Source organism: Etheostoma cragini, chromosome 14, assembly GCF_013103735.1.
Source record: "Etheostoma cragini isolate CJK2018 chromosome 14, CSU_Ecrag_1.0, whole genome shotgun sequence".
NCBI lineage: Eukaryota > Metazoa > Chordata > Actinopteri > Perciformes > Percidae > Etheostoma > Etheostoma cragini.
In genome coordinates, this window is record NC_048420.1 from 16,668,385 (window position 1) to 16,695,692 (window position 27,308).

The 27,308-nt window shown below is 43.0% G+C and overlaps 3 protein-coding genes across 6 annotated transcripts in view; all 3 read right to left on the reverse strand.

Moving 5' to 3' along the window:
• Nucleotides 1-11,688, reverse strand: part of ash1l (ash1 (absent, small, or homeotic)-like (Drosophila)) — a 28,997-nt gene extending 17,309 nt beyond the window's left edge. For 2 of the 3 annotated variants that reach the window (XM_034891310.1, XM_034891308.1), the window contains exons 1-4: nucleotides 11,419-11,688; nucleotides 10,405-10,495; nucleotides 6,755-7,546; nucleotides 1,099-5,479 (exon numbers count right to left, since the gene is read on the reverse strand). In XM_034891310.1, coding sequence (XP_034747201.1) covers nucleotides 1,099-5,479; nucleotides 6,755-7,363 — 4,990 coding nt within the window. In that variant the 5' untranslated portion in view covers nucleotides 7,364-7,546; nucleotides 10,405-10,495; nucleotides 11,419-11,688. Of the gene's footprint in view, nucleotides 1-1,098; nucleotides 5,480-6,754; nucleotides 7,547-10,404; nucleotides 10,496-11,191; nucleotides 11,376-11,418 lie in introns of those variants that run through there. The other variant, XM_034891309.1, reaches the window with a different exon arrangement.
• A 1,364-nt stretch (nucleotides 11,689-13,052) lies between these two features.
• si:ch211-81a5.1 (E3 ubiquitin-protein ligase RNF115) lies at nucleotides 13,053-18,198 on the reverse strand. Its single transcript, XM_034892209.1, has 10 exons — nucleotides 17,966-18,198; nucleotides 17,662-17,857; nucleotides 15,991-16,049; nucleotides 15,756-15,807; nucleotides 15,483-15,670; nucleotides 15,288-15,356; nucleotides 15,073-15,151; nucleotides 14,758-14,851; nucleotides 13,879-13,994; nucleotides 13,053-13,660 (listed from the first exon to the last, which is right to left on the reverse strand). Exons 2-10 carry the CDS (start codon nucleotides 17,737-17,739, stop codon nucleotides 13,538-13,540), a joined length of 858 nt encoding a protein of 285 aa, XP_034748100.1. The 5' UTR covers nucleotides 17,740-17,857; nucleotides 17,966-18,198; the 3' UTR covers nucleotides 13,053-13,537.
• A 714-nt stretch (nucleotides 18,199-18,912) lies between these two features.
• scamp3 (secretory carrier membrane protein 3) lies at nucleotides 18,913-26,700 on the reverse strand. 2 transcript variants are annotated; one of them, XM_034892207.1, is made up of 9 exons: nucleotides 26,232-26,700; nucleotides 25,838-25,918; nucleotides 22,962-23,075; nucleotides 22,513-22,633; nucleotides 22,266-22,394; nucleotides 20,577-20,736; nucleotides 20,299-20,400; nucleotides 20,084-20,201; nucleotides 18,913-19,298 (listed from the first exon to the last, which is right to left on the reverse strand). In XM_034892207.1, the coding sequence occupies exons 1-9, from the start codon at nucleotides 26,283-26,285 to the stop codon at nucleotides 19,149-19,151; spliced, it is 1,029 nt and encodes a 342-aa protein (XP_034748098.1). In that variant the 5' UTR covers nucleotides 26,286-26,700; the 3' UTR covers nucleotides 18,913-19,148. The 2 variants fall into 2 exon arrangements, with proteins under 2 accessions (XP_034748098.1, XP_034748099.1); XM_034892208.1 differs by lacking the exon at nucleotides 26,232-26,700 and adding an exon at nucleotides 26,008-26,164.
• Between the last annotated feature and the right edge of the window lie 608 nt (nucleotides 26,701-27,308).

Consider the following 27,308-nt stretch of genomic DNA (forward strand, 5'->3'; position numbering starts at 1 on the left):
TCACACACACAAACACACACAGACAAACAAGCACATCAGTCTTTGTTAGGGGGCATTTGATTGACAAAACCATTGCTGAGGCGCTGTGTCTTACATCAGGAACATCAGCTCAGCCCAGGTGCTGGGTGTACAGAAGGATAGGGCTAGGCCTCACATTGTGGGCTTTTGAGGGTAACGTCCACTAAATATAGTAAGTTAACAAAACACTCCACCCCTTCTGCCCTGGCAGGAATGCTATATCAACTGTGGCCAACTGCGGCCATCCACACTTACAAAGGGGCCAGTTTAAGTCATTATGCATGCTTTTTCTTGCCAAGCCCACTACTAAAAACTACCAAATGTCAGACAGTGTGTGCACAGGGGGTGTCAGTGTCAATGTTCAGTGGGAATTCTTTCACCAAAATATGTGTCCCATTCCACTTAGTATTTTCTTTGTAAAGCTAGGAGACAGATGAGAGTACAACAGAGATAGTTTTCTAATGTGGTTTGATGGTTCCAGTTGTAACCACTACACAACTTCTCAGCATTACAAAGGATTTTCAGGCAATACACAGGCTTTACTGAGCAGAGATCAAGCAAGATTTGAGAGTCCTCTTGCTGTGCCATATAGCAATGTCTGAAACGGTTATTGCCAGAATACATTCTGGAGCAAGTGCTGAATCTTATTGATTGCACACTGTGCTAGTTAAAACATAGCTGTGCCAAGCCATATAGCTAATCGGACATCATCCAATCATATTCAGCCACAGGATTCTTGCTACAACTTCATGCACAGACCTAATTTGGGATTTGGTGACTCAAACAACCTTTAACAATGTCAAATTTAATTTAGGTCAAAAGATGTTCTGTGCAGAATAGCTCGTCAAACACAAAAGCATATAGGGCTACATGAAATAAAACTATATATGGGATTTAGTGTCCAAGAGCAAATGAATGAAAATAGCTCCCTGCTGCTTCTGTTACTATACAGTCTTTTCTTTTTTTCAAAATGAACTATGCAGATGCTGTTGTAATCTATATAATTTAATCAATAAATGCTCTGCTGTAGGCAGAACATTCATACGGATTTACAATTAAACTAAAAAAAAATTGACTCACCTAACTCTCTCCTTTCTGCTGACGTTGGGTGTTCCTTCCTAATTGGCCGGTCCATACGGGAGAAGCTAGGGCACTCTGTGACTACCTCAGACTTTCTGCTCCTGCCCCCCTTCAGCGTAGTACGGGTGATAGCAGAGGCAAACAGATTTGTAAGGTTTGGAGAATCATGGGCTCCAGGCTCAACATCCTCCGTGGGGCTGAGGGGCTCCTCATCTTCGCTGTCTGAGCAGCCTGCTTGGTCTTCAGCCCGTCCATCTGAGAAGGGACCCTTGGCAGGGGCCACACAACTCTGTGAAAGCTTAGAGTAGTCTGTCTTAGAGCTACCCATTCTGAACCATGACTCTACTTGGTGACCTTTTGAGCTGCTACCAAGTGCAAGCCTGGACGGGCCTAGACAGGACATGGAGCTCTCTTTGCGCTTGTACCTTTCTGCAGATGAGGATGAGGAAGAAGAAGGAGAGTTGGCTGAAGTGGACGTGGCTTGCTTGCTGGCACTTGTGCTGGAGGTATCTCGTCCAAAGCGGCATCGTTGTAAAGATTCTGCCATTCCTAAACTGCCAACTCGCTCCCCTTTCCCTGATGCTCCACTGTCAGAAATCCCTGCACTAGCCCGGCTCCCTGATCCTCCCCTTGCTGCTTCCTCTCTGTCCTCCTCAGCACAGCGTTCTCTGTGTTTGTGTCTGTGTTTGTGTTTGTGGTGCCAGTTAAAGGAAAGCTCAGAGGACATAGGTGGATACAGGACAGGGGACCTTCCTCCTCCCAGGTACTCCTGCCTAAGCAGCTTATGTTTTTTCTTGTGAAATTTAGAGGGGTTCAGCAGGAGATGTGAAGGGTGGTGATGATGCATGTAAGATGTTGGGGGAGGAGGGGGGAAAGAAGGTGAGTGATGAGAGTGGTGGGATGGGGCTGTGTGCGGTGACTGGTGGTGTGGGTGGGGATATAGAGCGCTAGCTGGAGGATAGCCTCTGTAATAGCCCAAACCCAAAGGCCCAGAGGAGTAGGGTACACTGTAGGAGGGGTGGTAGAAGCCTCCACTGGAGAGGGGGAATCCAAGCCCAGGTACAAAAGGAACCTCAGACATGGACTCCCTCAGTTTGGGAGGCCGTCCCCGTTTCTTCTTCATGTCTGGTTTACGAACATAGTGCAATGGGTCACAGGAGTATGCAGGATGGGAGTAGAAGCTGCCAAAGTTAACCCTGAAGATTGTAGGCAGGAGGTCCCTGTGGACATAATGATGTGGGGGAGGGCCACCTGTGCCTCCTATGCCACCACTGGCCCTGCTCCCCACTCCTGGCACTCTACTTGTCCCTGCTGCTATGCCTATTCCACTGCTAAGCCGGTGCCCTGTTGTACGGTGTGCTATCCGTATTTCACTCAGTCTCACAACGATCTCATCCAGCTCAGCAATAAAGTCTGGGTCATGCCGCCGGGAGCGCAGCTGCAAGTACTTCTTCTTGCGTTTCCTTTTCTGTCTCTTTAGCTTGTCATAGCCAGGGCACCCATGGTTGCGGCGTTTGCACTTGTGCTTATGTTTCTCTTTGTGTCCTATTAAGGAGGAGGCGGGAGCTGCAGGGTGAGGTCTCCTGGGATCGGGTGATGACCTTGCCCCATGGGGTGATGGAGAGGGTGAGGGATGTTCCATAAGCACAGCAGAGTGACGTCGCCTTCCTCTGGAATTAAGGCCCACCCCTGGACCCATAACTGAACTGATGACCCCTGGCATTAACAATCCAGTGCCCATCCCTGGTGGCATCCCAATTCCACTCAAACCTCCAGCTTTTTCACCACGGTCAGAGGTGCTGTTATTGTCCGTTCCTATTCCACTGTCACTGGGCACTGTCTCCTCACTGTGTGACTCACTGACTGGTGATGGAGTGGCTTCTTTTAGCTCACTTAGGGGGGCAGGGGAGGTGGGATGCAGCGGCCTGGGAGGAGAAAGCTTATGATAATGGTAGTGTTGCCTGTAATGGTGGTGGTGGTGATGGTATCCACGGCAAGTTGACTTTTTCTGGAAAGCTGCTGTGGCCACAGTTGATGACGTTGAGCCCAATCCTGGGTTGCGAGGATTAGGGGCTGAAAAGGTTGGGGGAGGGAAGGAGAATGTGTTGTGGCTATGATGGGGGTTCGAATAGTGACCTGCAAAGTGCACAGAACCTGGCTCCACAAAGCTGGCATCACTGATGGGACTGTGGCCTCCACTAGACTGTGAGAGGGAGGGGGAGGGAAAGACCTCTGAAGAGGAGAGCTGGTGCTGGTGCTGCGACTGTGATGGATGGTGATGGAGAGGGGAAGCGGTGTTTGGGGATAGGAAGGGTTCTGGAGTTAGCATAGCATTAGTCGCGGATTTTGGTTTACGGCCTCTCCTCTTACCCATGTATATTGTGCCCTTTTTACTGACATTAATTTGTGGCCCTAATTTTCCCCCAAAAGAAGCAGCCAGGGAAGACAACGATTGGGTTGCAGCTTCCACAGAGCCAACCACCCCACTGGGGGTGCATTTAGGGGCTTCTTCTGGTCTTGGGCCTAACAAGATTTGACTAAGAATACGCTTCCGTTTCATACTTTTCATCTTATTGATCTTGCCTATGATAGTTTTCATGATAAGCTGCCCATTTCCTTTGCTGTGGAACCGTTTGTCTCCCATATCCCCTGCCTCTGGAGCCAACGTGGGAGGCTGACCCTCCTGGGGTAAGGTAGGAGGAAGGCGCTTGGGGCGTCCACGTTTTCTTGGCATAGGTTTAGGGGGGTTCAGGTCCACCTCTGGGTGAAGAACAGGGGGATCTTGCTCTTCTTTGGACTTTAGTAAAGATGAAAAGACCTTGGAGGGGGCCAGCTTGTTAGTAAGGCATCCATGGGGCGGAGCGTCAAGCCTTGGCATTTTGGACTTCGGCCTTCCCCTTTTCTTCGGCTGGGTTGGGAAAAGCTGTGACGATGGACTCTGTGAGACAGATATTGGTTTGACCTTATTTGGGTTTGGAGGCCTGCCCACAGGTCTCTTAACCGGTGGTGACAGCATTTCCAAGCTTGAAGATAAAGGCAAGGTGGTTTTGCTCTGGTCAAAGGGACTGTCCTGTCTTTGACCCTGCGGCTTGGTCATAACACGGGACCAGCGGGGTTTTCTTCCTCTGCGTTTTTTAAGGGGTTTGCTGTCCTGCTCTGCTGGAGAGTCTATGGATGAATCAGGAGAATCATCTCTAAGAGGCGTTGATGGACTTTCGTCCCCATCTGGCTCTGGTGAAGAAGACGCCCGTTGTCTTACTGGCATAGGGGGACTGCAATTCCGACCAGGTCTGCTACTATCACGACTGGGACTTTGCTTACTTGGGCTAGAGCTCTTCCCCCTATCAACTCGCAGCAGCTGATTACTAGCCCCCTTGTCTTTCCCTTCTGGCTTTCCTGTTCCTGTTGGAAGAGGGCACCTGGTTAAGTCTCTAGGGCTGTCACTGTCCTGCTCCCTCTCACTTGCGCTGCTTTCCTCTGCCAAGGCAGGACTCTCTCGTGCATGGTGTCCTTGTGAGGGTGCAGGGGAGCACATGTGACTTACTGCACTCAATGTCCTCTGCTCAGCTGAAGTGCTAGAAGAGGATGAAATGGGATAAGATGGCGAAGATGTGGTGTGGACCAAGCAGTGAGCTGGATGGGACTGTTGCTTAGAAATGCTACTGTTGTCATTGTTGCTTTCCATTGACATGGCTGACAGGCGTTTATTGCCATAGGTGAGTGCTGGGCTGCTGCTGCGACTACTGCTGTTGCTGATGCTTTTGCCGCTGCTGCTACCAGCTTTCTCAGCCCCTTCTATGTCCTCCTGTCTCAGTGGTGTCAGGGAGGGGGGATTTTCCATAACACAGTCCTTGTTCCTAGAACCATAGGGACGACCAGGTGGCCTTGATACAGGAGGTGGTGGAGAAAGGTGTACTACTCTTGAATATGTATTCCTATTGGCCATAGCCCTGTCTCGTTGCTTGGCTGTGGGGGCCATAAAGCCTGAGCTTGGGAGAGGAGGAGCGGGGTCAATCTTTGCAGGTTTGGCTGGCTTAGGGGTCTTTGATGGTGGACAAGTTGCTATGAGTTGAGCTAATTTTTCAGTGACTGTGGGTGCTCCCCAATTTTGAACACCCTTGTCCTTGTCTCTCTGACTTTCAGTGCTGTAGCTGTATTGAAGAGGTTTAACAGCTTCAAAACTGGGTTCTTTTGATGCAGGTAATGTTGGAGAAGGTGAAGATGTCCGGGCATTAAGTTGTGGGGTTGGTGTTTTCTTCCCAGAGGGATGCGTTTTGCTGTCTGGTGGAGGGCGGTGAAGGTTAAGGGGTCTCTCAGATGTGGCGGTGGCTGCTTTTGTGTCTGGCTTTGTATCAGACTTGCAATCCATCTTTGGTGAAACCTTAAAATAAAAGAACAAGATGGCAAGTTATTAATGACAATAATAGGTGGTTACTGTGGAGGAACAATGTACCTATTAAATTTAAGAAATACTCTCATTTCTAATGTCTAATTCACATTCTAAATCACATGGATGGATGTATCTCTTAACACTTGAACACATGTTTAAAAGTCAAACAATGTAGTCTACAAACTATTAATAAGAAATAGGTTTTTATACCCATTTACAAACTGCAACATATTGACAAGATATTCTGTCTGCTGCTCCCCAGGCATGCCCAAGGGGGAAGTTACACTCAACTCAATAACACTTATCAGGGTCAGACTGGGGACAGGGAGGGAGCGCTAGAGAGGGGGTCATGCAGGGGAGGGGGGTGGAGAGGACATGACCGGGCAGAGACAGAGGATAGACGACACAGACGGAGGGAGATAGGAGGGGGCGTTGCATGAGGAATTGGGACAAAAGAGAACACAAAGAAAACTAAAGAACAATTTATGCTCTGCTCTTTATCCATGCAATGACATGGTGATTACTATGGTAACCTTTCAGTGGACCACTGCCTTACTGACCACTGACTAATAACATTTTAAGGAAGTAAGGTAAATGTACACTAAATAAATATACATAGAGACAGAGCACATTTAATTCCCGCCCCCACCGGAGGGGAAAAGATTTCTCTGCTCTCCCGTGACTTGCGTGAAGGTGCCTTCTCATCAATACCGTATGCTAGCAAACAACAGCAGAATGCCTAAAAGCTGCTATGTGATACTATTCACTACCAACAATGTAACGAACGCAGTTTTTATAAGCTGCCGACACAAAAACTGAGCTTTTACTAAGACAAACGTAGAAACAGATGTGAGGATTCAGCAGAGACAACGGGGAGACGGTTGGATCCTGACACTTCCCTAACAATACGCCCAATGTTACGTTTACTTAGCTTAATTTACAGACATATAGTTAGTTGTCAGGTCAGCAGCTTATAAAAAAAACTTAAGTTAAGGGTTATGCACATTGTTGGTAGTGCATCCCACCACACTGCAGCTTTTAGCTGTTGTTTGATAGGAGATGGAATTGACAGGAGGCGACTTGACACAATACAAGTCAACGGAGAGCAGAGAGTTGTTTTCCCCTCCGGTGGGCGTGGCTTTCAGAATATGATGCGATCTGTTTCTATTATTGGACATGCTGGCTGTCAACACTGAATGTTCACTTTTGGCAAAATGTGAATCCAATGCTGAATCAAAATAAATTGACAATGTTGTCCATCTTTACCCTTTTTGCCAGAGCGCACCCATTCACTTGGGAGGGTGACAGGGTGGTAATGCTGGCAGGAGGAGGAGCCGTAGGAGGTGGGGTAGGAGGTTTAGCAGAGGGGGTTGATGAAGATGATGAGGCTGTTCTGTTGACACTGGGACTCTTCTCCTTATCTTTTTCCCTGCCATTTGAAGTACTCTGGCTCTGAATGCTTGCCCCATCACCTGTAGCCCCTGCACGGTTTCCACGAGCACCACCTGCTCCACGCCCCGTATGCCTAACAGTAGCCCTGAAAGCTGGTCGGCACACGTAATTCTCCAAGATTTTAGGGGGTTTCTTTGTTCGTTTTGCTTGAAGGCCAATCTTAAGTTTGACATTGCCCTCAGACAGGCTGCTCTCTTTGATGGAGAAATGGGACTGGTCACCACCGGCACCTCCTGGCCCACTTGCTCCTGCCCCTCCTGCACCAGCAGAGACAGTGGTGGCTCCTTCCTTCTCTCTGTCTCTCTTCTTCTCCTCCTCTTCTTCTTTCTTTCCACCCCCTCCCTCCTTCTCCCGATCCCCTGGGGGGACACCTGAGAGAAGAGGGGGTGAAGTTGCAGTTCCCCCCTGGTTTTTCAGATCCATCAGAACTTTACTATGTGTGCAGGTTCACTAGGGAGGGGATGTTGTGGATACCAGGTAGAGTTTTGTTGGAGGATGGGATAGGGATTAGGGGGAAAGGGGGAGGGGGATAACGGTGAGGGTGACGCTTTCGAGGTGGCTTCTGTCCCTTCCTCGGCTGTCCAGCCCTCTTTCTCCGTCCTTCAACTGTAGGGAGTAAAAACAGGTATAGCAGGGAGAGAGTAGGAAAAGGGGGGGGGGACAAACTCGACATTAGTCACCGCAACACAGAACATCAACCAAACATTGACAATTTTAAGCAGCGCCCTGCACCCGAGATGTATAAAACATCTTATTATGAATGATGGTAGAAAGCAGACGGAGGGCAACCATTTTTTATCATCTATTTGGGTAGAGGCTGTCCTTCATCCCGTCTGGGGGACTTTTTATGGTGTGTTTGTCCTCAGGGCATATAGCAATGTGACCTATTTAAACAGACAGACTACCTGAGAAATGTAACTTAGGCTCAAGGACTCTGAATTGTCCACCTGAGAACTCCAAAGCCTATAAAGTCCAGAGTCAATAGTTAATACCACATCCTTACAAGGTGTTAAAGGATAAGATGTCAAATGAGCAATCCCTTAAATCCCCTTATTAGTTGCAGTAAAAACAGGTGCCTGTGATTGTTGCAAAGTGCTCATACCCTACGTTAGCACAGCAGCAACAGAGAGTGGCATGTTTCCTAATTGTGCACCTTAGAGGACAACCCAATTCAATGAAGTTGTCTCCAGCTCCCTGTGGTCACTGAGTGATTTAATGCGGATTCGCCCCCAAGCAGGTGCTTTCACTGGGTGAAGTCATTTGGAGGCGAGTCAGAACTGTGACTTCAGCATATTGGGCCCTCTGGGACTAGACAGAGGATCTGGCCGCCTTTCCCAGCCTTGGCCAGCAGCAACTGAGTGTGAGTGATAGAGCGTCAATGTGCCGGCGGTTTCTCTGCGCCCTACATTAGTGGAGAGCACTAAAGGAGCCACTTAATGGAGCCTGAGGAAAGTCATACAAGTCGACACATCACTGGTGTCACAGCAAGAAAAGAAAGCTACCATATACAAAGTCTTAGATTATGTTTGTTTTGGATTATGACTGTGGAAAACATTAGTAGAGACTTGTTTCTTGAACCACAGAGTAAACGCAGCCCGATTTTTAGAGTCTGGCCTGTGGTTCCCCCACGCCCTCTTTTCTGTGTTTACTTCAATTACTCACTCCATTTCGCCTCAAAACTGCGGACTCCCCCTCGCTACACATACCACACTCAAATCACACCTCCCTCTTTCTTTAACACTCCATCAATCTCTGTGTTCTTTCACCGTTTTCTTTAAGCTTTTCCGTCCTTATCCTCCTCTATTTTGCAAACTTGGAAAGCAGTAGTAACAGCACACAAACTAAAGTCACTGTGTTCCCACTTTAATCAAAAACACATTTCACCCCCCCACCCCCCAACTCTGTTCCCTGTGTCTTTCTCTTACAGAGTGACAAATGTTCTCCCCATTCTTTTATACTAAGCGCTTGAAGTGATACTAGCGGCTTCCGCTGCCGGACAGCCGCTATGCCAAAAATAAGCCACTGTAGCATCTAACTCTGTGAGAGGCTACTGACACAAGTCTAAAAAAAAAAAAAAGAAAAGCTGCCCGGAGAGTCAAAACATTCCTCTCACCTCTGACAAGCTAAGCCAGGTCATTTACTGGCACTTGTTTGTCTGTAAATGATCTGAAAATGGGCCAAACAGCTTTCTTATTTGTGATTGATAAGATGTAACTCTAAACCATATAATTTTTAGGATTAGCATCAGGGTAGTTTTGTATTTACAAAGCAGTTAACACTACACTGCAGTCATTTCGTTTTTTACAGTCATACTGCAAAACACGAGAAGGACAGCACCGCTGGTTTTAAAGACAGACATCAATCATGCCTGCCTGTTGTTGGCTTTAACTTTAAGTTCAATAACAAGGAATTAAAGTAGAAAGACGGACATATGAAACACTAACATTTGTCAGGAATAAAAATTTTAAAAAAAACAACAACAGGAGAATCAATAATTAATATCAGGCCAACAATCTAAGAAAAGGCAGCGCAGACTGGAACGTAGTAAACAACTTACCGCGCCCCCTCCCATTTCTTTCCTCCCCTTACTCCCTCCCTTCTCCCTTTTGCACACGTTGTTCATAACTGCTGATTTCCCTTTGGTCATAGCAATAGTATCCAACCCACCAACCCCCACATAATTCACATGAGGGCGGGCATCTGCCCTCAGAACTCCGTGTCATTCCCAGGGCTTTTACTCTATCGGTATTAGTACAGAGCCGTGCTCAGGGGGAAAGCAGCCAAATTCCTTAGGTGCTACCATTAGTTTCTATGATTTAATAGCGAGTGTTCAAACATGATTATAATACACCATGACCTACAACTAAAGAGGCGGCAATAATGTTTAAACCTCAATGGGGAACGAATTGCGGTGAGGTTGCAATAAACCGGATCGGAATGACAGATGTCAATGAGAGCAGCACCATGCAAACATCATCAGTCTGTGGCAGCCCGGAGGAGTTCCCTCTTTGTTTTTAAGTGCTTTAAAATACACTGCCCGCATAACATTTGGGTTTAACATTTTAAGTAGGGACACTGTCCCTCGTGTTATGCAAAACGGAGCTGGCCAGCGAAGGGCTGAACAACCCAAATAACGTGTTCTGCTTTCAGTTTCATACATTAAACACTGCCCCTCTGCCAACGCATCGCCCCTGATTTACACAGTCAATTCCTCCCTGTTTTGTCATACTCATAATTACTGTCTCAATCGAAAGGAAATCCGGACTGAGACACGCTCTTGCAGTTTCTGAAAGTCGTTAAGATGACACTGCAATGCATGCACTCGAGAAATAATTTAGCAAACATCTACTTAAGTGCAAACAGGGCTGAATGGACTGATAACACTAACGGTGAGAAATCTGTCACTGCACTGCAACAATCAGCAAATTATTACAAAATATCATATTAATAGGATATTTACCCACCTCTGTAATTGTCCAGAAACGGTGTTCACATTATTTGGCTGTGTCCTTCCTTCGTGTGTATCAACGTGGTGGACACATTGTATCATCAGTGCTGAATTACCCAAAACCAAAACATGAAAAATGTCAGATTTGGGCTATATCAATGCTGCTTTTAAGATATAAAACAAAGACCTGTACAATTAAATAAAGCGACAATCTAGGGTATTCAAACTACAATTGCATAACAAATGTTATGCCGTTTTCTAGGTTATAACTGGTTAATAATATTGAAAGCAGACGCAAATCCCAATCAGAAACCAACGCACACAGCTCTTGACCACGTACAAAAAATGATAGTTAACCTCCAAAACACAAAGTTGCGATGGTGTGAGCTGAGCGTCACCATGTTAAGTATCCCCAAAAAATATGTAACGTTATTTCCATTATCTTTAGGACAATAGGCAAGGATGTAAAGTAATCGGGTTGACGTGGTCACTTGGCGCCTTATAACTCGTACATTATGAAAGGTTTGTTTATTTTGTAACACGCGAGTAGCCATCATCCGTACGATAATATATAGCCTGTGCTACATTTGGTATCAATGGCACTGGCAGCAGCTAACTAGCCGTCTATCAGCAGCCTGTTTGAGGACGTTTTAGGCTAATTTTGCCCAGCACAGCTTTAACTTGACGTTACACTGTATGTAGCTAGGCTGCGAATGAGTGGCTAACGCCTACAGCTTTCAAACAATTCCTGCAAACCAAGTGAATCTGACACAACCCTGCACAAGTGATGCACATAATCTTACATCTCCGTCACATTCTCGTAGGCACTCGTGTTACTACATCTCAGCTACGATGGCTAACGATGCACTAGCATGTCAGCTAAACCATTAAAATCTTCCGACGTTGATTCAAAGATAAACGAACAGTAAAATCGAAATAAATACACTCGCAAAAACCGAGGCAAGTTAAATTACAGTGGTTAAAAAATAACAGATGCAGCGCGGTGTAGGTTATTAAAAAAAACACTAACTGTCAACAAAATGGCGGCTGCGTTGAATCAACAGAGACCCGAAATGGATCTCTTTCTATTTCTTCTTCCTTGGTGTTAAAATCCTTTTTCCTGACAGCAACTGGTATCCTTAAAATCTCCCGAGATGCTCCGAAATCCACTCCGACGCGCCGTTAGCTAGGCCTGGATGTGTCAGCACGGGCCTCTCTCGTTAATCGGGCCTCCATGTCTACTCAGCCCGTATCGCTACTGTGTCAGTACAACACGGGCATTCTCAGTCCCAGAGAGGAGGGAGGGAGGGGAGGACCGGGGAGCGCGGAGAGGGGAGAGGGAAGGGGAGGGAAGGTGAGGAGGGGGGGGGGCGAAGTGGGAGCAAATGTCGGTCGTACATGGTTCATGCGGTCCTTGGTCATTGACAAAAATGTATGTTTCATTATTTCACTATTTTCGTTTGCTGTGTTTTCGGCCGGTTGAGGCGAGGGTGTGTTTGCTGGTATGCAACAGTCAACTGCCCAACTAGCGGTGCCAGCAGCACACTGTCAACATAACGTTACAGTAAACAGTAGGCTACAGACGGGAGGAGGCAACGTGAGCACTTTTGCCTATAAATAAATCATCTGCTCCATAAGGATTTTAGTTCTTCTTTTCTGTTATAGCTGAATTATTAGTCTACTAATCGATCATTTTATTGATGTTAAATTAAAGTTAAAGTAAAGTTTATTAAAACAAAGTAAAGAAAATAGTTCCAGCTTTTTAAACGTGAGGATCTGCTGCTTTAGCCTACTCTATTGTTTTATCTTTGGATTGTGGGTCACACAAAATAATAATCTCAAAGTTTCAATTTGGGGGCTAGATATAAGTCTAGTGATGGGCCTTTTCACCTTTTTTGTCTATTTTTAAACTAAATGATTAATTGCTTAATCTGAAAAATTAACTAGTCGATCATCAAAATAAGCAATAGTTGCAGTGCTATAAAGTTATTTGTATTACAGTGGTCACCTACTATATTCTATTAGGACTGCAACTGCTTTTTGTCATTATCGATGAATCTATTCATGATTTGTTCAGACTAATTGATAAGTTTGTAAAAGTTCACAAAATAGCAAAACATTTTCCCATTACAAGTTGCTTTTGTCCCAAAAATGTTCATTTTAGAATTATATAAATCAAAGAAAAGCAGGAAATCATTACATTTGAGAAGCTGTAACCAACAAATGTTCAATTAATTGTTCAAATGAATTGTTTCAGCATAATATTCTATACTGCTGTACTTGGCTCCATAGCCAACAAATCATATTGAACCGTATTGAAACAGAGATTTTATATTTCTGTCAAATCTATGATAAACGGCACTATTTTATTTAATTATATTTCATTGGATAAGACTATATTCCTAATGTATTCTTCTACATATACTGCCCTATTGAAAGTAACTTTCCTTTCTGTTGTATTTTATTCTATTAAGGTTCAAGATCCAACAAACAATTACTGTCATCTATTAAGCTGTTATAACAATGCTGACCACAAAATGCAAAAGGAACACGGAAAAGCCTTATATGTGCTGATTATTAAAGAGATTGGTTGGTAGACCAATAAAAAGGTCTTAACTATGAATGTACAGTATCTGGCTCATAATTAGTGAGATGAAAGAAGCATTGTGGGGATCACAGGGTTAGCTTTAATATAGACAACACTTCAAAGCTGAATCAGATTGGGTGGAAAAACAAAATATTCTGCATCAGGAAATTGTCTTATCAAGAGCCTTAATGCAAAGGTGTTACTTCATAATTCTGTAAATTCACATTATTTTGACAACCACTGACAGCTCAGTGGTGAAAGTCAGTGGTTCAAAAAAACTCATAAGAGGGCAGTGTAGACACATCACCTCCACATCTTGTCCGCAAACTGCACGTCCTTTTGTGTGTTGTGTAGCCAAAAAATCCTGATGATGTTGGAGTAGAAGACATACAGTATATGCTAGCAGAGATGAGTGTACAGTAGTGAGAGTTGAAGCTGTAAGTCATGACAGTGATGGATGTAATGTTTTATTTAAACACGGACAGTACAGAGGGAGAGGTCTGAGGTGAGAAGCGTGTCTCTTGAAAAAAGTAAAAAGAGGTAGATTGGCTTGGCCCATTTCTCAGATTGCCTGTCGCTCCTGTTGCTCCGTCCTGATGGAGCGAGGTTCTGGGGGTTCTGATGTGGGCAGGAGGCTGTTGTCGACACCGTCAAGGCTTTTTCTGCACACTGGGCAGGTATCATGCTGTAAGAGGGAGAGAAAAACGTATTAATCGGCAGGCAAAAAGTCAGTCATGTAACATCATCTACAGTACAACCTAAGTTTTAAAATTGGTAACAAATAATATATGTTGTCATTATAGCCCTGAATTTAGGATGTGTGTTACACTATTAAAACCTTGACAGATCTAAAAGACCTTCAAACCCCTCAGCCCACTATTCACATCCTCTCCTCGTTCTTACCAGCTCCAGCCAAGGCACTATACATTCACTGTGGAAGTAATGGAGGCAAGGTAGTTTCCTGACAGACTCCCCTGATGAATACTCCTCCCTACAAACTGGACACTCCAGTCTGCAGTCTGGGAGAGACAAACAAGAAAATTGAAACAGAAAGTATGAATTATGCGAGAAAAATAGACACAGAGAAACAGAAAACCCAGTCATTCATTTTCTTTAATGATGAACATTTCAAATGAGCAAGACAGTTTTTTAGAGCATTACAGTGTAACACGGTGATACTTTTTTAATGTAGTACTCTGTCATTTCATTTAGCGAACCCAGTTTAATGATGTGTGAATAAAGATTTAGTCATACCAATTTACAACAATTTACATTTATTTTTACCTGTTTTTATAAATGGTCAATAAGCCATGGAAAGACAAAAAAATCCACGGTACACAGGTACTGTGTGGGGGCAAAGATTATAGACGCAAAGGAAGGATGAAAGAAGGAAAATAAAGTAATAATAGAAAAGTAAGCAGAGGTAAAAAGAGAAAAGGAAACAGTTTAAGAGATTATTTAAGATAGGACAGAAAGGAGGAATGGGAAGATGAGATGAGGGAAGGAGAGATAGAAGAAGGAAAATAGGGATAAAAGAGGGTGAGGGATAAGGAGAGGAAAGGTCCGATAAGAAGGGGAAAGAGTGATGGAAATATATCTGGAATGATAGGAGGAAAGGAAAGATCAGAAGAGGGAAGGAAAGACAGAAAGGAAATGAGAAGGAAAAGAGATAAGGGGAGGAAAGATAAGATGAGAGGAATGAGGGAAGAATGATAGGAGATGGGAAGGAAAACTAAGAGGAGGGAAAGGGATGTGTACTGTGTGCCATGCCAGGATTGCTACCTGTCTGTTCTTGAGAGATGCAAACTGTTGGCAAGGATGAGATCATCTCCTTTTCTGCAGGGGGAGGACCTGTGCCCTCCAGCTGTCCTAACAACTAGGTAAGTGTGAAAAAAACAATGAGTATGGATTTATAGGAGACATGAGGGGCAGAGAGGGGAACAAATGAAAAACAAGAGAGTCCTAATGGGTAGATAAAAGCATAAGAAATTAACAGTTTGTAACTTGATTGTACCAGAATTTGGGGGGGTTGTTTCAAGAAGAAGGAAACCATGCTAAACATAAAGCTATGAAATCACCACCTCTGATATCACTGACCTCTGTGATAACAGCATCCAGACCTCCCTGACCCCAAGCATAATCTCCAGGGTTTGAGTGCAACTGTAGCATGTTGGATCTGAGCGCCGTGACAACAAGAGAGAGAACAAGAGAACGAGCGAGAGAGAGAGAAAAAGAGAAAGAGAGAGTTTACAACACAACCTTAGATGAAATAAAAAGGAAATGATGGGAATCGAAAATTAAAAAGCATTTACAGTGTAGCTGTTGCAGCACCGGAGTTTCCGCTGTTAGAAAACAGGCCGGCCAAGAACTGCTGCACAATCCTTGAAAAGGGCAAAATCCGACCACAAAGATGTCTGCTTTAGTGTGCTTTATGTGCTTTTCAGGTATGTACTATACATAGTTCAGAACACACTGGTTATGTTTCTGTGTACTATGTCCACACACACCCTTCCACTGCTGGCCTTTGTTCAGGCTGGGAAGGTGACTCTGGTTCTCCGGCCTCAGTAGCGCCCGGTGACCCTAGAGAAAGACGGCTCTGACCTGCAGATATCTGCTCGCTGTCATCTGGGTCGCAGTCTGATGAGGGCGGATGCGACAGCAGAGCAGAGCGCTCCATAAACAGCAGCTGCCAAAACTTGGAGAGGGACCAGAGAACCAATGTGTCAAACAAAGCATCCACAAAAGAGTAGTGTACTTATTGAAATGCTGTAAGGACATACCTCTGAGAAAAACAAGTCTTCAATGGCCACTGATCTGCTATTCTGCAGGAGACTAAACAGGAAAATAGAAATTGTTTTTGATATCAGTGGTTTAAAATGAAACACACAACTCTTAAGAGCCTCACACTGTTACTACAGTGACCATCATTTAATAGTTTCATGCTTTAATACGTTTTTTTTTATGAATAAGAGTAAATATAGAACAGCACATTTAAACACCAAAACTGAGCTGTACCTGGAGTCTTCTGTCACCTCTTCAATGAAGGCAGTGTCACATCTTGGGCATACAAAATCCTTGAAGAGAAAATAAATAAATAAACTACATGGCCAAAAGCATGTGTACACTCACATTTCTTTTCTCATGCCAAAATGATGGGGATTAATCTGCCACTATAACAGCCTCCATTATTCTGGGAAGGCTTTTGACAAGATCTTGGTCGGCTGATAAGGTCTGGCCCACAGTCAGGCTCCAGTTCATCCCAGAGGTTGTTGGATGGGGCTCAGCCCTGTCTTTATAGATATGGCTTTGTGGTCGCTACCATGTTGAACAAAAAACTGCACTTTTTTAATTAGATAGTGACAGGACAGACAGGAAAGGGGTGGAGTTAAAGAGGGGTATGACATGGAACAACAGTTCCTGGCAAGAATCAAACCAGATACAATGCAGTAACACAGAATGCTTCTTCACCACAACGCAACCAAGACGTCACAATTGCCATGTTGAAAGAAAAAGTGGAAACTTTTCCAAACTGGAAACACACCATTTTCTAAAATATTATTGCATGTCGCTGTTGCATTATAGGGCCTACCTTAATTAGAAGCGACATAGCATATATACATACATATACATATACATATATATATATATATATATATATATATATATATATATATATATATATATATATATATATATATATATATATATATATATATATATATATATATATATATATATATATATATATATATATATACACTACCGGTCAAAAGTTTGGGGTCCAAATGCTCATTTTGTTTACTAATCTGATATTATTTTAAAAAACTAACTAAGAAAACATAAAAAAAACGTTTGCAATTATGTAAGCACATAATGTAATCTGGAAACTGCTGCCCTGGTTAAAAAAAACAATGCAACTGATCTCAGCTGCGATTCTGTCTATAATGGAGTCCAATGGAAATTTGTGAGTGACCCCAAACTTTTGACCGGTAGTGTATATATATATATCGCTCATACACACCTTCTCTCTTTCTCACTCACACAGTCATACCCGCATTTACTCCATCGTAAATATATCTGTGCGTAATCGTGCCATAAAAAGTGCCAGCTGCGCAACAAATGCGCTCCAACAGTGGCTTTCACAGCGCGCTCCTCTGCAGAAATTAATCTCCAGCTAAAACAGTAAAGGTGAACCAGTTTTGTCGGTCAGTTGGGCTTCACTAAGACGAAAGGGTAGGCCTACACAACTAATCGCTCTCCAGGGGTTAAAGGTATATATTTGCGGCTCTGTGGAATGTAACAGTTTAAGAAGCGCTTCTGGTGCATGTGGTGACACCCAGTCAGCCCCTCCTACGTCTCTCACACGCAGTTGACACAAGACAACAGTCGCCAACAAGGGTGCTTCTAAATATGGCAACGTGAATCGCCAGCTGTTCTACTCCCTCTATTCCTCTAAAGTAAGACACTGGTGCATGCTGTAGCCTACACACATAAACAACCACAAACAGGTTACAATATAGCCTATGTGTGCTTTGGTGATCCCACGAATTAATTTTAAAAAATGAACAATCAGTTAACTACTTTCAAAAATATATAAAGACCTCAGAAAATTGCAATCACTCTGTCCATTCGCGTTATTCTCAGGCCAGCACGTGTGAAAAAACAACACTCTCCAAAGTGACTCACCGGGATTTTGGGGTTTGTTTCGCGTTTACAGCAGTGACAGAAAAACCTGTGTTGTGGTGTGTCCGCAGCCTCCGCCATCTTCACGGTGACGCACAGTGGCTGACCTGACGTCCGGGTAGCAGCCCGTAAAAGTCTTACTCGGTTGTCCGAGCAGTTTGCTGACAGTTTGGTGCCCGTGAGATATGTCAGAAAACGGCTGTAGACAGATTGCACAATCGTATCATTAACGAGCAAGCAATACACTCCTCACTTTCATATTTATAATAAAGTTTATTAAGGAGAGATTAGTAAATATATAAATAACCTTCGGCGTCAAGATCCAGACTTGCTTCAGTCACTGCTGCATAGATCAAGTTGCTAAAAGAAGCCGCAACAAGTTGCATCACGGATGCAGTTTCCTTCTAGTGTGTTGGGTGTCGCTAGAGAATCAAAAATGTTTAAGTGAGATCCTCTTTTTTTTTTTTTTAAACACAAATTTGGTTCAAATGTATTGAATCCTGTGCCTAGGCAACCAACTAGCTAGCGCTACTTTCGGTGCAGAACTCGATCCAATTGGTTTCTTAGCAACGCACTTGCAGGCATACAATGTCCGTTTATGACAAATAATCGGTGTAAATATGTTTATGATACCTAACTTGCTTAAAGCGGGAGGTTTGAGTCCATTAACACATTAAAACAATATCAAAATACAGTATCTTGATAATTATCTTGTCAATGACATAATGCATTAATAACTGCAGTAGACTGTGTAGGCATGACATCACATTATTTATTAAAACCAAGACAGTGACCTGTAATAATAACAATAACCAAACTCAGCACCAACAAAACAGTGACAGATAGATTGTAACTAAAACATCACGTTTATAATCTTTACAGTAAAAGAGGTTTTGGCAAATAAGTGAATATGGGTTCTCATTTGGAATAATAACAAAGCTTTGTTAGTTTAAATTTAAGCCACAAAAAGATTAGCATTGGCCAAAGTTGAGCCACTCAGTTCAAATCAAGTGTTAGAATGGCAACATTTCAGTGTTCAGCTCCAACTCAAACATGGCACTGCACAAACAATGTACATCTAGACTACGTCATTAAAAAAAATGGGAACTATCCAGGCAAGAACTGTCTGACTTGGCACACAGCTTGTCTTTTCACACAACATAAGTATTTTCCCTGCGTTCACTGACACTTGGTCCAAATGCTTTACATTTCATACAGTTTAGGCATCTTATTCTTTTCACATTTCAAACTATCTTTTTGACTCCAATGTAGCTAACTTGTCCTGGACCCCTTTAGAAATAAGACAACCACATCTCTGTCTCATGCACATGCCCTGTAGTTCAGTCGCTTAGGTAAATATACAGACTCAGTCACCCCCCTAAAACAAATTCTAATCACCTGTGGGGAAATAAATACAAAACAGATCCTCCATTAAGCTGAAAAGGCCCTCCTCCTCCATTTCTCACCCTCCCTCCCCCTCTTGTTCCTCTCTATCGAGGTGCGGTGAAGGCCCCCTGGGCAGCGCTGGTGGCAGCGCTGGTGGCGGCTTGGCGAACGACCTGATTGGACATGACTCCGGTGGCGAACTCGGCCTGGGCCTTCTGAAAGCTGGCATCAGTCTGCCTGTATAAACTGTGGACCTAAAGAGGGAAGAGCGAAATGCACTGACACCTGATACATGGAGCAATTCATCCTCATATCATGCACATTGTGAGGGTGAAAATGATACACAGAACCCGATATCGTGGCTATTCTTCTCATTATCTACAGACTGCTTCATGGTAAGGGAACCACCTGGGCACAGCAGGTGAGAGTATATCCACAGACCAGGTAGAAAGTATACAGCATGACCATTTGGATTTTACTTTCTCCCTTTAGCTTTCTTTTAGGAGCCACTAGATCATGTCACACTATCTTTTACTGTAATTATCTAGCATTCATTTTTAGTTGAATGAAAAGCATTTACAAGCACAGTGCACATTCATATTGAGGTATTATGATTATTTAACTTAGACCTACTTATTCATTCATTGGATTCATACAAATACTTCACATAGACAAACAATTACGATTACTTTTCTGCCTTTTGCACAATTGCCTGCATTTATATAGTTTTTTGGGACATTTTCAGCCTTTATTTTGATAGGACAGCAGAAGACATGAAAGGAGAGAGAGACTGGGGAATGATATGCAGCAGAGGGCCGCAGGTCAGAGTCGAACTGCGTATAGGAGTAAACCTCTATACATGGGCGCTTGCTCCACCAACTGAGCTATCTGGGCGCCCAATTGCCTGCATAAAAAAAAAAAAGCCACATCCTGAAATAGATAGGATAGTGTGACTGACACCTTGTCAAAAACACAACCTTAATTTGAGTCACTACCTGTGAATTCTCCCTGCATGTAAACAAATTTATTCAGCTTTCACCTTCTTCAGCATGACAACCCCCATGGCGGCTTGGGCAGTAAAGAGGACGGCATTCATCATCATGATCGCACCAACAGGGACACTGGTTTTCAGAGCAGCCAGGCTCACGATCCAACCGCTAAGGGGAAAAGACAGTGAAAAATAACCCAAGGAAAGAAACTGGGAAAAAGTCATGCATCTGTCTAACACAGCGATGGTTTGTTTATTAGTCACACCTGAAACCCCATCCTGGGATCCCAATAGTCATGATGACGGAGACGACCACTTGGGCAAAGAAAACGAAGAAGAAGACAAAGAAATTGAAGGAGCTGTCACTCCTAGAGAAGGGAGATAAAAAAAAAGTGTTACAGTAACAGCTCACGTCCATTTAGTTTTTATGTGGCTAACTTGTCCTGTAAGAAAGAGGCAAAAACTTTCCACCGCAAGTGAAGGATAAAAGTTACAATTTTTGGCCAACACGTTTTGGCTTTTTCACCGAGATGGTGGAACACACCTGAACGCTTTGTACATGGGTCGGTACCAACAGATGAAGGAGCAGGGGGTGAAGAGGAGGCCCCAGAGGATGGCGAGGCCCAGGCCAACACCACCCGACGGGTCCACGCAGAACATGGCCATGGAGGAGATCAGGTTGAAGAACAGCGTGCAAGTGCATACTGGACATTGATAAAATAGCATAAAAAGGGAGACAGAAGGAAAAATAGGAGTGGTTGAACAAGAATGAACAGCACAGCAGTCTGAGTTTATAGATTAAGTCTTTGTTGCTCTATTACAGATCTGTGTACTCAAACACAAATCCAACACACCCCTCCCAACTCTAAAGAAAGAGCCAACTTGCCAGGACTATGGCTGATGCAATATGATGCTAATTATTACCCTCCTTTGCCCGCTGCTTGGTTTAGAGTTGGCTCATTCAGTTGTCCCTCTGTCCAGGCTCAAACTGGTTTTGTTTTAGGACATTCCTAAGGTACAAGAATGATCATCCTTTGAAGCAGTTTGTTAAAGGCAATTTTATAACCTGTTTTTTGTCTGTTTTACATAGTACCCCTCCTGTACTGTAGTCTCACATTGCCATACCTATCTCCACAGCGCTGCGGATGAGGGTCTGGCTAGTCCACATGGTAATCTGTGATGTGGGAAGGAACTTGTTTTGGTGAAAGATGTGTATGTTCAAAAGATGTTTTTGTCGTGCAACAGAAAACTCAGATTGGATAGATAAACTAGCTAGCTGTCTGGATTTACACCGATACAACAATAACAAGAAATTACTTTGATTACAGTGAAATTCTTTTTACATATTTGGTACATGGAGTGTGATTGAACTCTCTACCACTTTGATTTAAGACAGAACAGAGCATGTTGTGTGGCCGATATATTACAATATAATTATAACTATATTAAGTGTCAAGACAGAATAAAAAAAAAAAACAATAATAAGGAACTTAAACATACAATTTATATTGTTGTTTACATTTTATAGTCCAGAGGTTTCCAATCCTGGTACAATATTTTTTAATGTTCTCTCTCTGATTAGCTCACTTTCTGCCTGCCTTTATCTTCCTTTCTTTTGGTCTCTCTTGCTACATCAAGGTTCATTTTTGAAAGCATTCCAGAACCCAAATTTACATTTGTGAACATGCACATGAAAATATATTATTTTAAACCCCCCCCCCCAGAACCCCCCCCACTTTTTCCCAGAATGCATGCGGATGGGGTGTGGAGAACAATTACAATCTGAAGCTTTGGGTTGCTTATTTTCAACGTATTGCGTACGGCAGAGGCCCCTGGTGAAGATAGCTAAACCATCTTCAACTTTTGGTGGACACTGATTTCAGCTGGGTCCTGCCAAAGTCCTCGATCTGGCAGTAGAGTGTCAGAGTCTTTGTGCAAACATTCCAGCTTTTACTCGGACAGTACAGTCACACACAGCCATGAGTCAGCTCTAAGTTCACTTTCTTATGTGATTGTCTCAGTTACAAAACCTCCCCCATCCGCTAAAGTGTCAAAAGGTGGAGATTTAAAATTTTCACTCCTATCACATGCACAGTACTACTTCCCCATGCAAGAACACCACCCAGATCCCTGGAGAAATGAAACACTTTGATAATTATATTACGTTATGACACTGCAACAATGATGCTGGGAATTCACACAACAGGGCATAATAAGAGTTATAGGAACTCACATATCCAGAAGTAATACATGATGGTGACGGTGCGTTGGAAGCGCTGAGTGATCTCGACATTGATGTCCTGGTAGAAGCAGGGGCCAACAGGGCAAAATGAAGGCAGTGGGGGCCAGTTATTCTGACGGGCTGATAAACAGAACAGTGGGAAAACGTCACTAACAGTGATTTCTTTTGAAATCATTAAATCAATAATCCATTTAGGTATCTTAGGTATTTATTTCCCCTCTTATCCTCCTCCTCTTACAGGCTCCAGGTCCCAGGCTGTGTGACTCAAGCTCTCTCTCTCTCCTCTCCAGCTCCCGGGCTTTCTTCTCCAGCTCCTCCTGCTTCTTTAGGAGCTCTGCTGTGGTAGCGTTCACTGCAGTCTAACACAGTAAGACGCAAAGTAAATGATGCATTAGAACTGCGAGTTTTGAAGAGATACGCTATGTTTGGTGTCATAAATAATGAAAAGGATTATTTAAAAGACCTGACAGCATAGAAGCTTCACAGAAGACAGGCTTTTATGGTATTCCTGGGAATTTTTGGATCAGCATTGACATCTATTGCACATTTCTATTTTTCAGAATCCAGTTATAGTACAATCTCATTTTTGTGCAACCAACTGCCTCTGAATGTGCTGATCTTAAGATCAGATGGTGAAACTTAGTCTAAAGTGAAAAGCAACAAGTTTTTACATTGCAGCATGTATACCTGGGAGAAATTGGAGCCATAGTTGCGAGGCTCAGTGGGTGTAGTCCTGGTGGGTGGGGTCTGTGCAGGCACAGATGGAGCAGAGGGAGAGGTGGCTTCATACGGAGGTGGAGGCTGGTAAAAAAAACAGACATAAATCATTTGAACTCATCCTGTAAGCACGCCCAGAAAGACTATGATTTCACAAATTTCTGCATTGAAAATAGCTTATTTTTAATTTCATTTTTCTATCAGTACCATCACACATGAAGCATTATACTGCATGTACAATAATGTGGCAATGGAATTTTACTGATATTTAGAGTTTAAAATGTATAAATGCATGTCTTTTATGGTGGGAAGAAACCGCAGCACCCGGGTTAGACAAGTTGCAATTTGAACAAAGTCCCTCTTTAATAATATGTATACCAATATATATCAAATATGTTTGATTTGTTTACTCAAGAAGCTACATTTTATTCTAACACAAGTAAATAGCTTTCATATTTTCTCCCAAATCATAGACCACCATCAGTTCACCTTCATCGTGTAATTTTGTAAATATATTTACGAAATTAGTTGTAGTTGTATTTTGTGAAGTGTTTATGTAATGTGAAGTAGTGTCTAATGTTTGTGTATTGTGTACATTGTGTTGTCACAAAATAGCTTGCAGGACCCAAGGAAGAATAGCTCATAGCTTATGCTAAAGCTAATGGGGATCCAAACAAACAAACAAACCAAAATATGGCTGGTCAAAAGCAAATAAAGCACATTAGGTCAAAACTTTTCCCAACTCATATGTCATCGTGGGCAAGCAGGATGCTTGTGCTCATGCACTCAGTTTGAGATGGCAGGAGATCTACAAAGACTAGTTCTGTTTCAAAAGAATTCCTTGTATAGTTCCTATTGCTGTAGTATTTGCCAATATCAGCAGCTGACAGGAAGTAACATAGGCCCAAGCTGTTTCCTAGCAATAAAAATAGTCAAATCCATGAAATGCATATCGCAAAGCAATGTGTATATTTCAGCTCGTTCATCGCAATTAGTCTTAGTTTAATGAAGTACAATCCAGTCCTCGTAACCAATGGAGCAAAGCAGGCAACTGCCCCCCAGGACCCCCAAAACTCTAGAGACACTTTCACTGTTTTATATTTACTGTGTGTCAACTGTTATTTTAATTAAGATTATATCTCAGTTATATCTTGCATCAATAAAACAGAAGATCATCAGCTGACATTATAATGGCGTTATGATAGCTGCGGTTATATTACACAATCTTGAGGAGTTTTTTTTTTGCCTAGTTTCAGACAACTGAACAGCCACCGACCATCTGTGATTACTTCGTCAAGTCAAAAAGAATGAATTAGGAAGTGAAACAAAATGTCAATTTGGTCTGATTATCAGGCTACTGACGCTCTGCAGTGACCTCCCAGATCCCTGCGAGAGTGGAGATCTGATCCGTTGTTTCACGACCAGGACGGAATCCGCATTGTTCCTCTTCAACCCGAGGTTCGACTATCGGCCGAACCCTCCTTTCCAGCACCTTGGAGTAGACTTTACCAGGGAGGCTGAGAAGTGTGAAACCCCTGTAATAGGCACACACCCTCTGGTCCCCCTTTTTGAAGGGAGGAACCCTACCACCCCGGTCTGCCACTCCCTAGGCACAGTCCCAGACCTCCCCCGGCCTCCAGAGGGATGCACAAAAAGCTCTGCCGGAGTTGTGGGATGAAAGTCTGTCGGACAGGGGCCTCCACCAGACAGTCCAAATTTACTCGCACTACCCGTTTGGGCTTACCAGGTCTTTCTAGAGTCTTGCCCCATCCCCTGACCCAACTCACCACCAGACGGTGATCAGTTGACAGCTCCGCCCTTTCTTCACCCGAGTGTCCAATACATACGCCTCAGATCAGATGAAACAATTATAAAATCGATCATTCACCTTTGGCCTAGGGTTCTATGGTACCACGTACACTTATGAGCATCCCTATGTTTGAACATGGTATTTGTTCTAGACAATCCATGACAGACAAAGTTAAATGCAGGTTGAAATTTGATTAATCACACCAATCTTTAGGTAATTTTTTGTTGATAATGTTCAAAATAATTTTTGCTGAGTTTCTTCATTAGCTTTTCCTATTGATCCCATTGATTCTTCGATGCTTCTCTGATGATTCTCTCTTGAAAGATTATGTCTCAATGCAGAGAAGTAACTACCAACATTATGGCAGTCTCAAACAACTTTGTAAGACCGGGCTGTAAATATGTGCGTGCTGTTGACCTTCAAACCCAGGCATACTCATTTCCTAAATTTTGGGGAGTATGGCTGAGCATGAGCAACCGCAGATGGATAAAATCCGACTGACACCCCCTGGTTTAAAAGCTAGTGTATGGCAGTATTTTGGCGGACAAGGGCCACATTGTATGCAAGTTGTCAGGCTCACTTATGTTTCTTTTCTTGTTGGTTCTTTGCAATGCAGGGAAATATGTTGGCAAATGCAACCTTCCAGTTGACACATCTCTTCCATTTGTTTCTACTATTGTATTGATAAAGGATTATGATACATGTATCTTTTGTCTATGGACCATTGCAAATACAATGTACTTTAAAAAATAGCAAGTATTCTCACAGGGAGAAAAAATAAATCATGTAAGGAAAGTTAAAGTTTGAAGACATCGATAATGATTTTATGATCACATCGTAGCCCTCTGAATCAGAATCAAAAAGTGACTAAAGCTCTGTCCCCGCAAAAAAAAAAACACGGAAAGCTCATGAATGACACTTAAGGTGACTGTTGCATTTTACATTTACATGACACTATAAACAATTAACCCTTATTGTTACATTATCATCTCACAGAAAACAAAGTTTAGTTGTTGCATATTACAATATTACTTACCCCAGTAGTATTATCAAATGGGTTGTAAAGGTCCAGTGTGGCATATCCTGTGTTGCTGCTGTGTTGAGTCACTGCAGGGTCCTAGCAGATCAAAAATCAAATGATAATTCAATTAGCACAGTAAGACATTTGACTTGGTCTGCTGGAACATGAATCCTTGTCCAACAAACCTGTGTGGCTTCTGTTGATGTATTCATTGTTAATAAGAGCTTCAAGCGGGCAAAGATTAAGGAGGGCAGAAAGGCCCAGAAAAAAAAGCCACACACGTCACATGAGTAACAACACGCCTGCTATTACACAGAGCAAACATCAGTGACTTCCGCCAATCAAACACACACCGTGAAACAAGACACTGACACAGGCTAATATTAGATTGATATGTCATTTCACCCACTTGAAAAGGGTTGGGGTCGTCCATCGGCTCTGGAAAGCTTGTGTATTTTGACATGTCGATTGCGTGTTGTTTGGGAAAAGAGAGCTAACGTCAATTAGCCACCACTTGGTGCTAATGTTATCGTTAATAAACAGAAGTCACGGCGAGGAAGAAAAGCAGCGGTTGGGTGTCTACTAGCAGATACAAAGCTGCATTTGTTTCTTTTCTAAATCGAAAGGGCGGGCGATATAGTCGGTTTATCCAGTCAACTAGCTAGCTACCCGCCCCTCCGATGCTCATCTCTCCGCAGTCTAGATAACAGTGAACACGATTGATATGTATTCCCCGCTGTTTTTCCCCAAACTAGTCCTCTCTGTCAGGATGAAAAGGATCGCTGGAAAGCAAAGCAGATCCTTTAATTTCTCTCGCAGCAAAAACCATGGATGTATAATATAATAATAGATGATAACGGTAAACAGCCTAGGAACAGGAAGTAACCATTTGTCATGTGACGGCTGCTGCAGCACAGAAGCACGTGGGAACAGGAGGGGGCGTGGCCAAGCATGTGCGTTGCCAAAACTGAAAAAGGTTTTAAAAAAAAAAACACAAAATGAAATTTATAAACTGTGGTGCAATGGTAGACAGTAAAAAGGTGCTGAAAATAAATAGGGAATTATTATTGTAACATCAGATAGGTGAATAGGACAATATAAACAGCGATGCGTTTATTTATATTGATAGTGATCATGATATTAACATGTTAGAACAGTGCGCATTTACACTATGATGTACATACAGGGATTTTTCTGGCACTATGGACTGATGACGGCCTGTAAATACAATATACTAGAAGAAAAAAGTTTAGACAATTTGAACATCTAAATCAAAATTTTAAGATGATAATAGATCTTGCATTTGATTAATTTACTGCCAAAAGGTGTGCAGAAATGTCATTGACCCTTTTGGAAATTCATTGTTTGCTTTTAGCATACAATGGCAACTAAACTTCTAATTAGTGAATTATAAACCTAATAATTTTGAAAGAATATTCTACATAGTTTGGGCATCTAACTCCACTCTTAACATGTTGCTGCATGT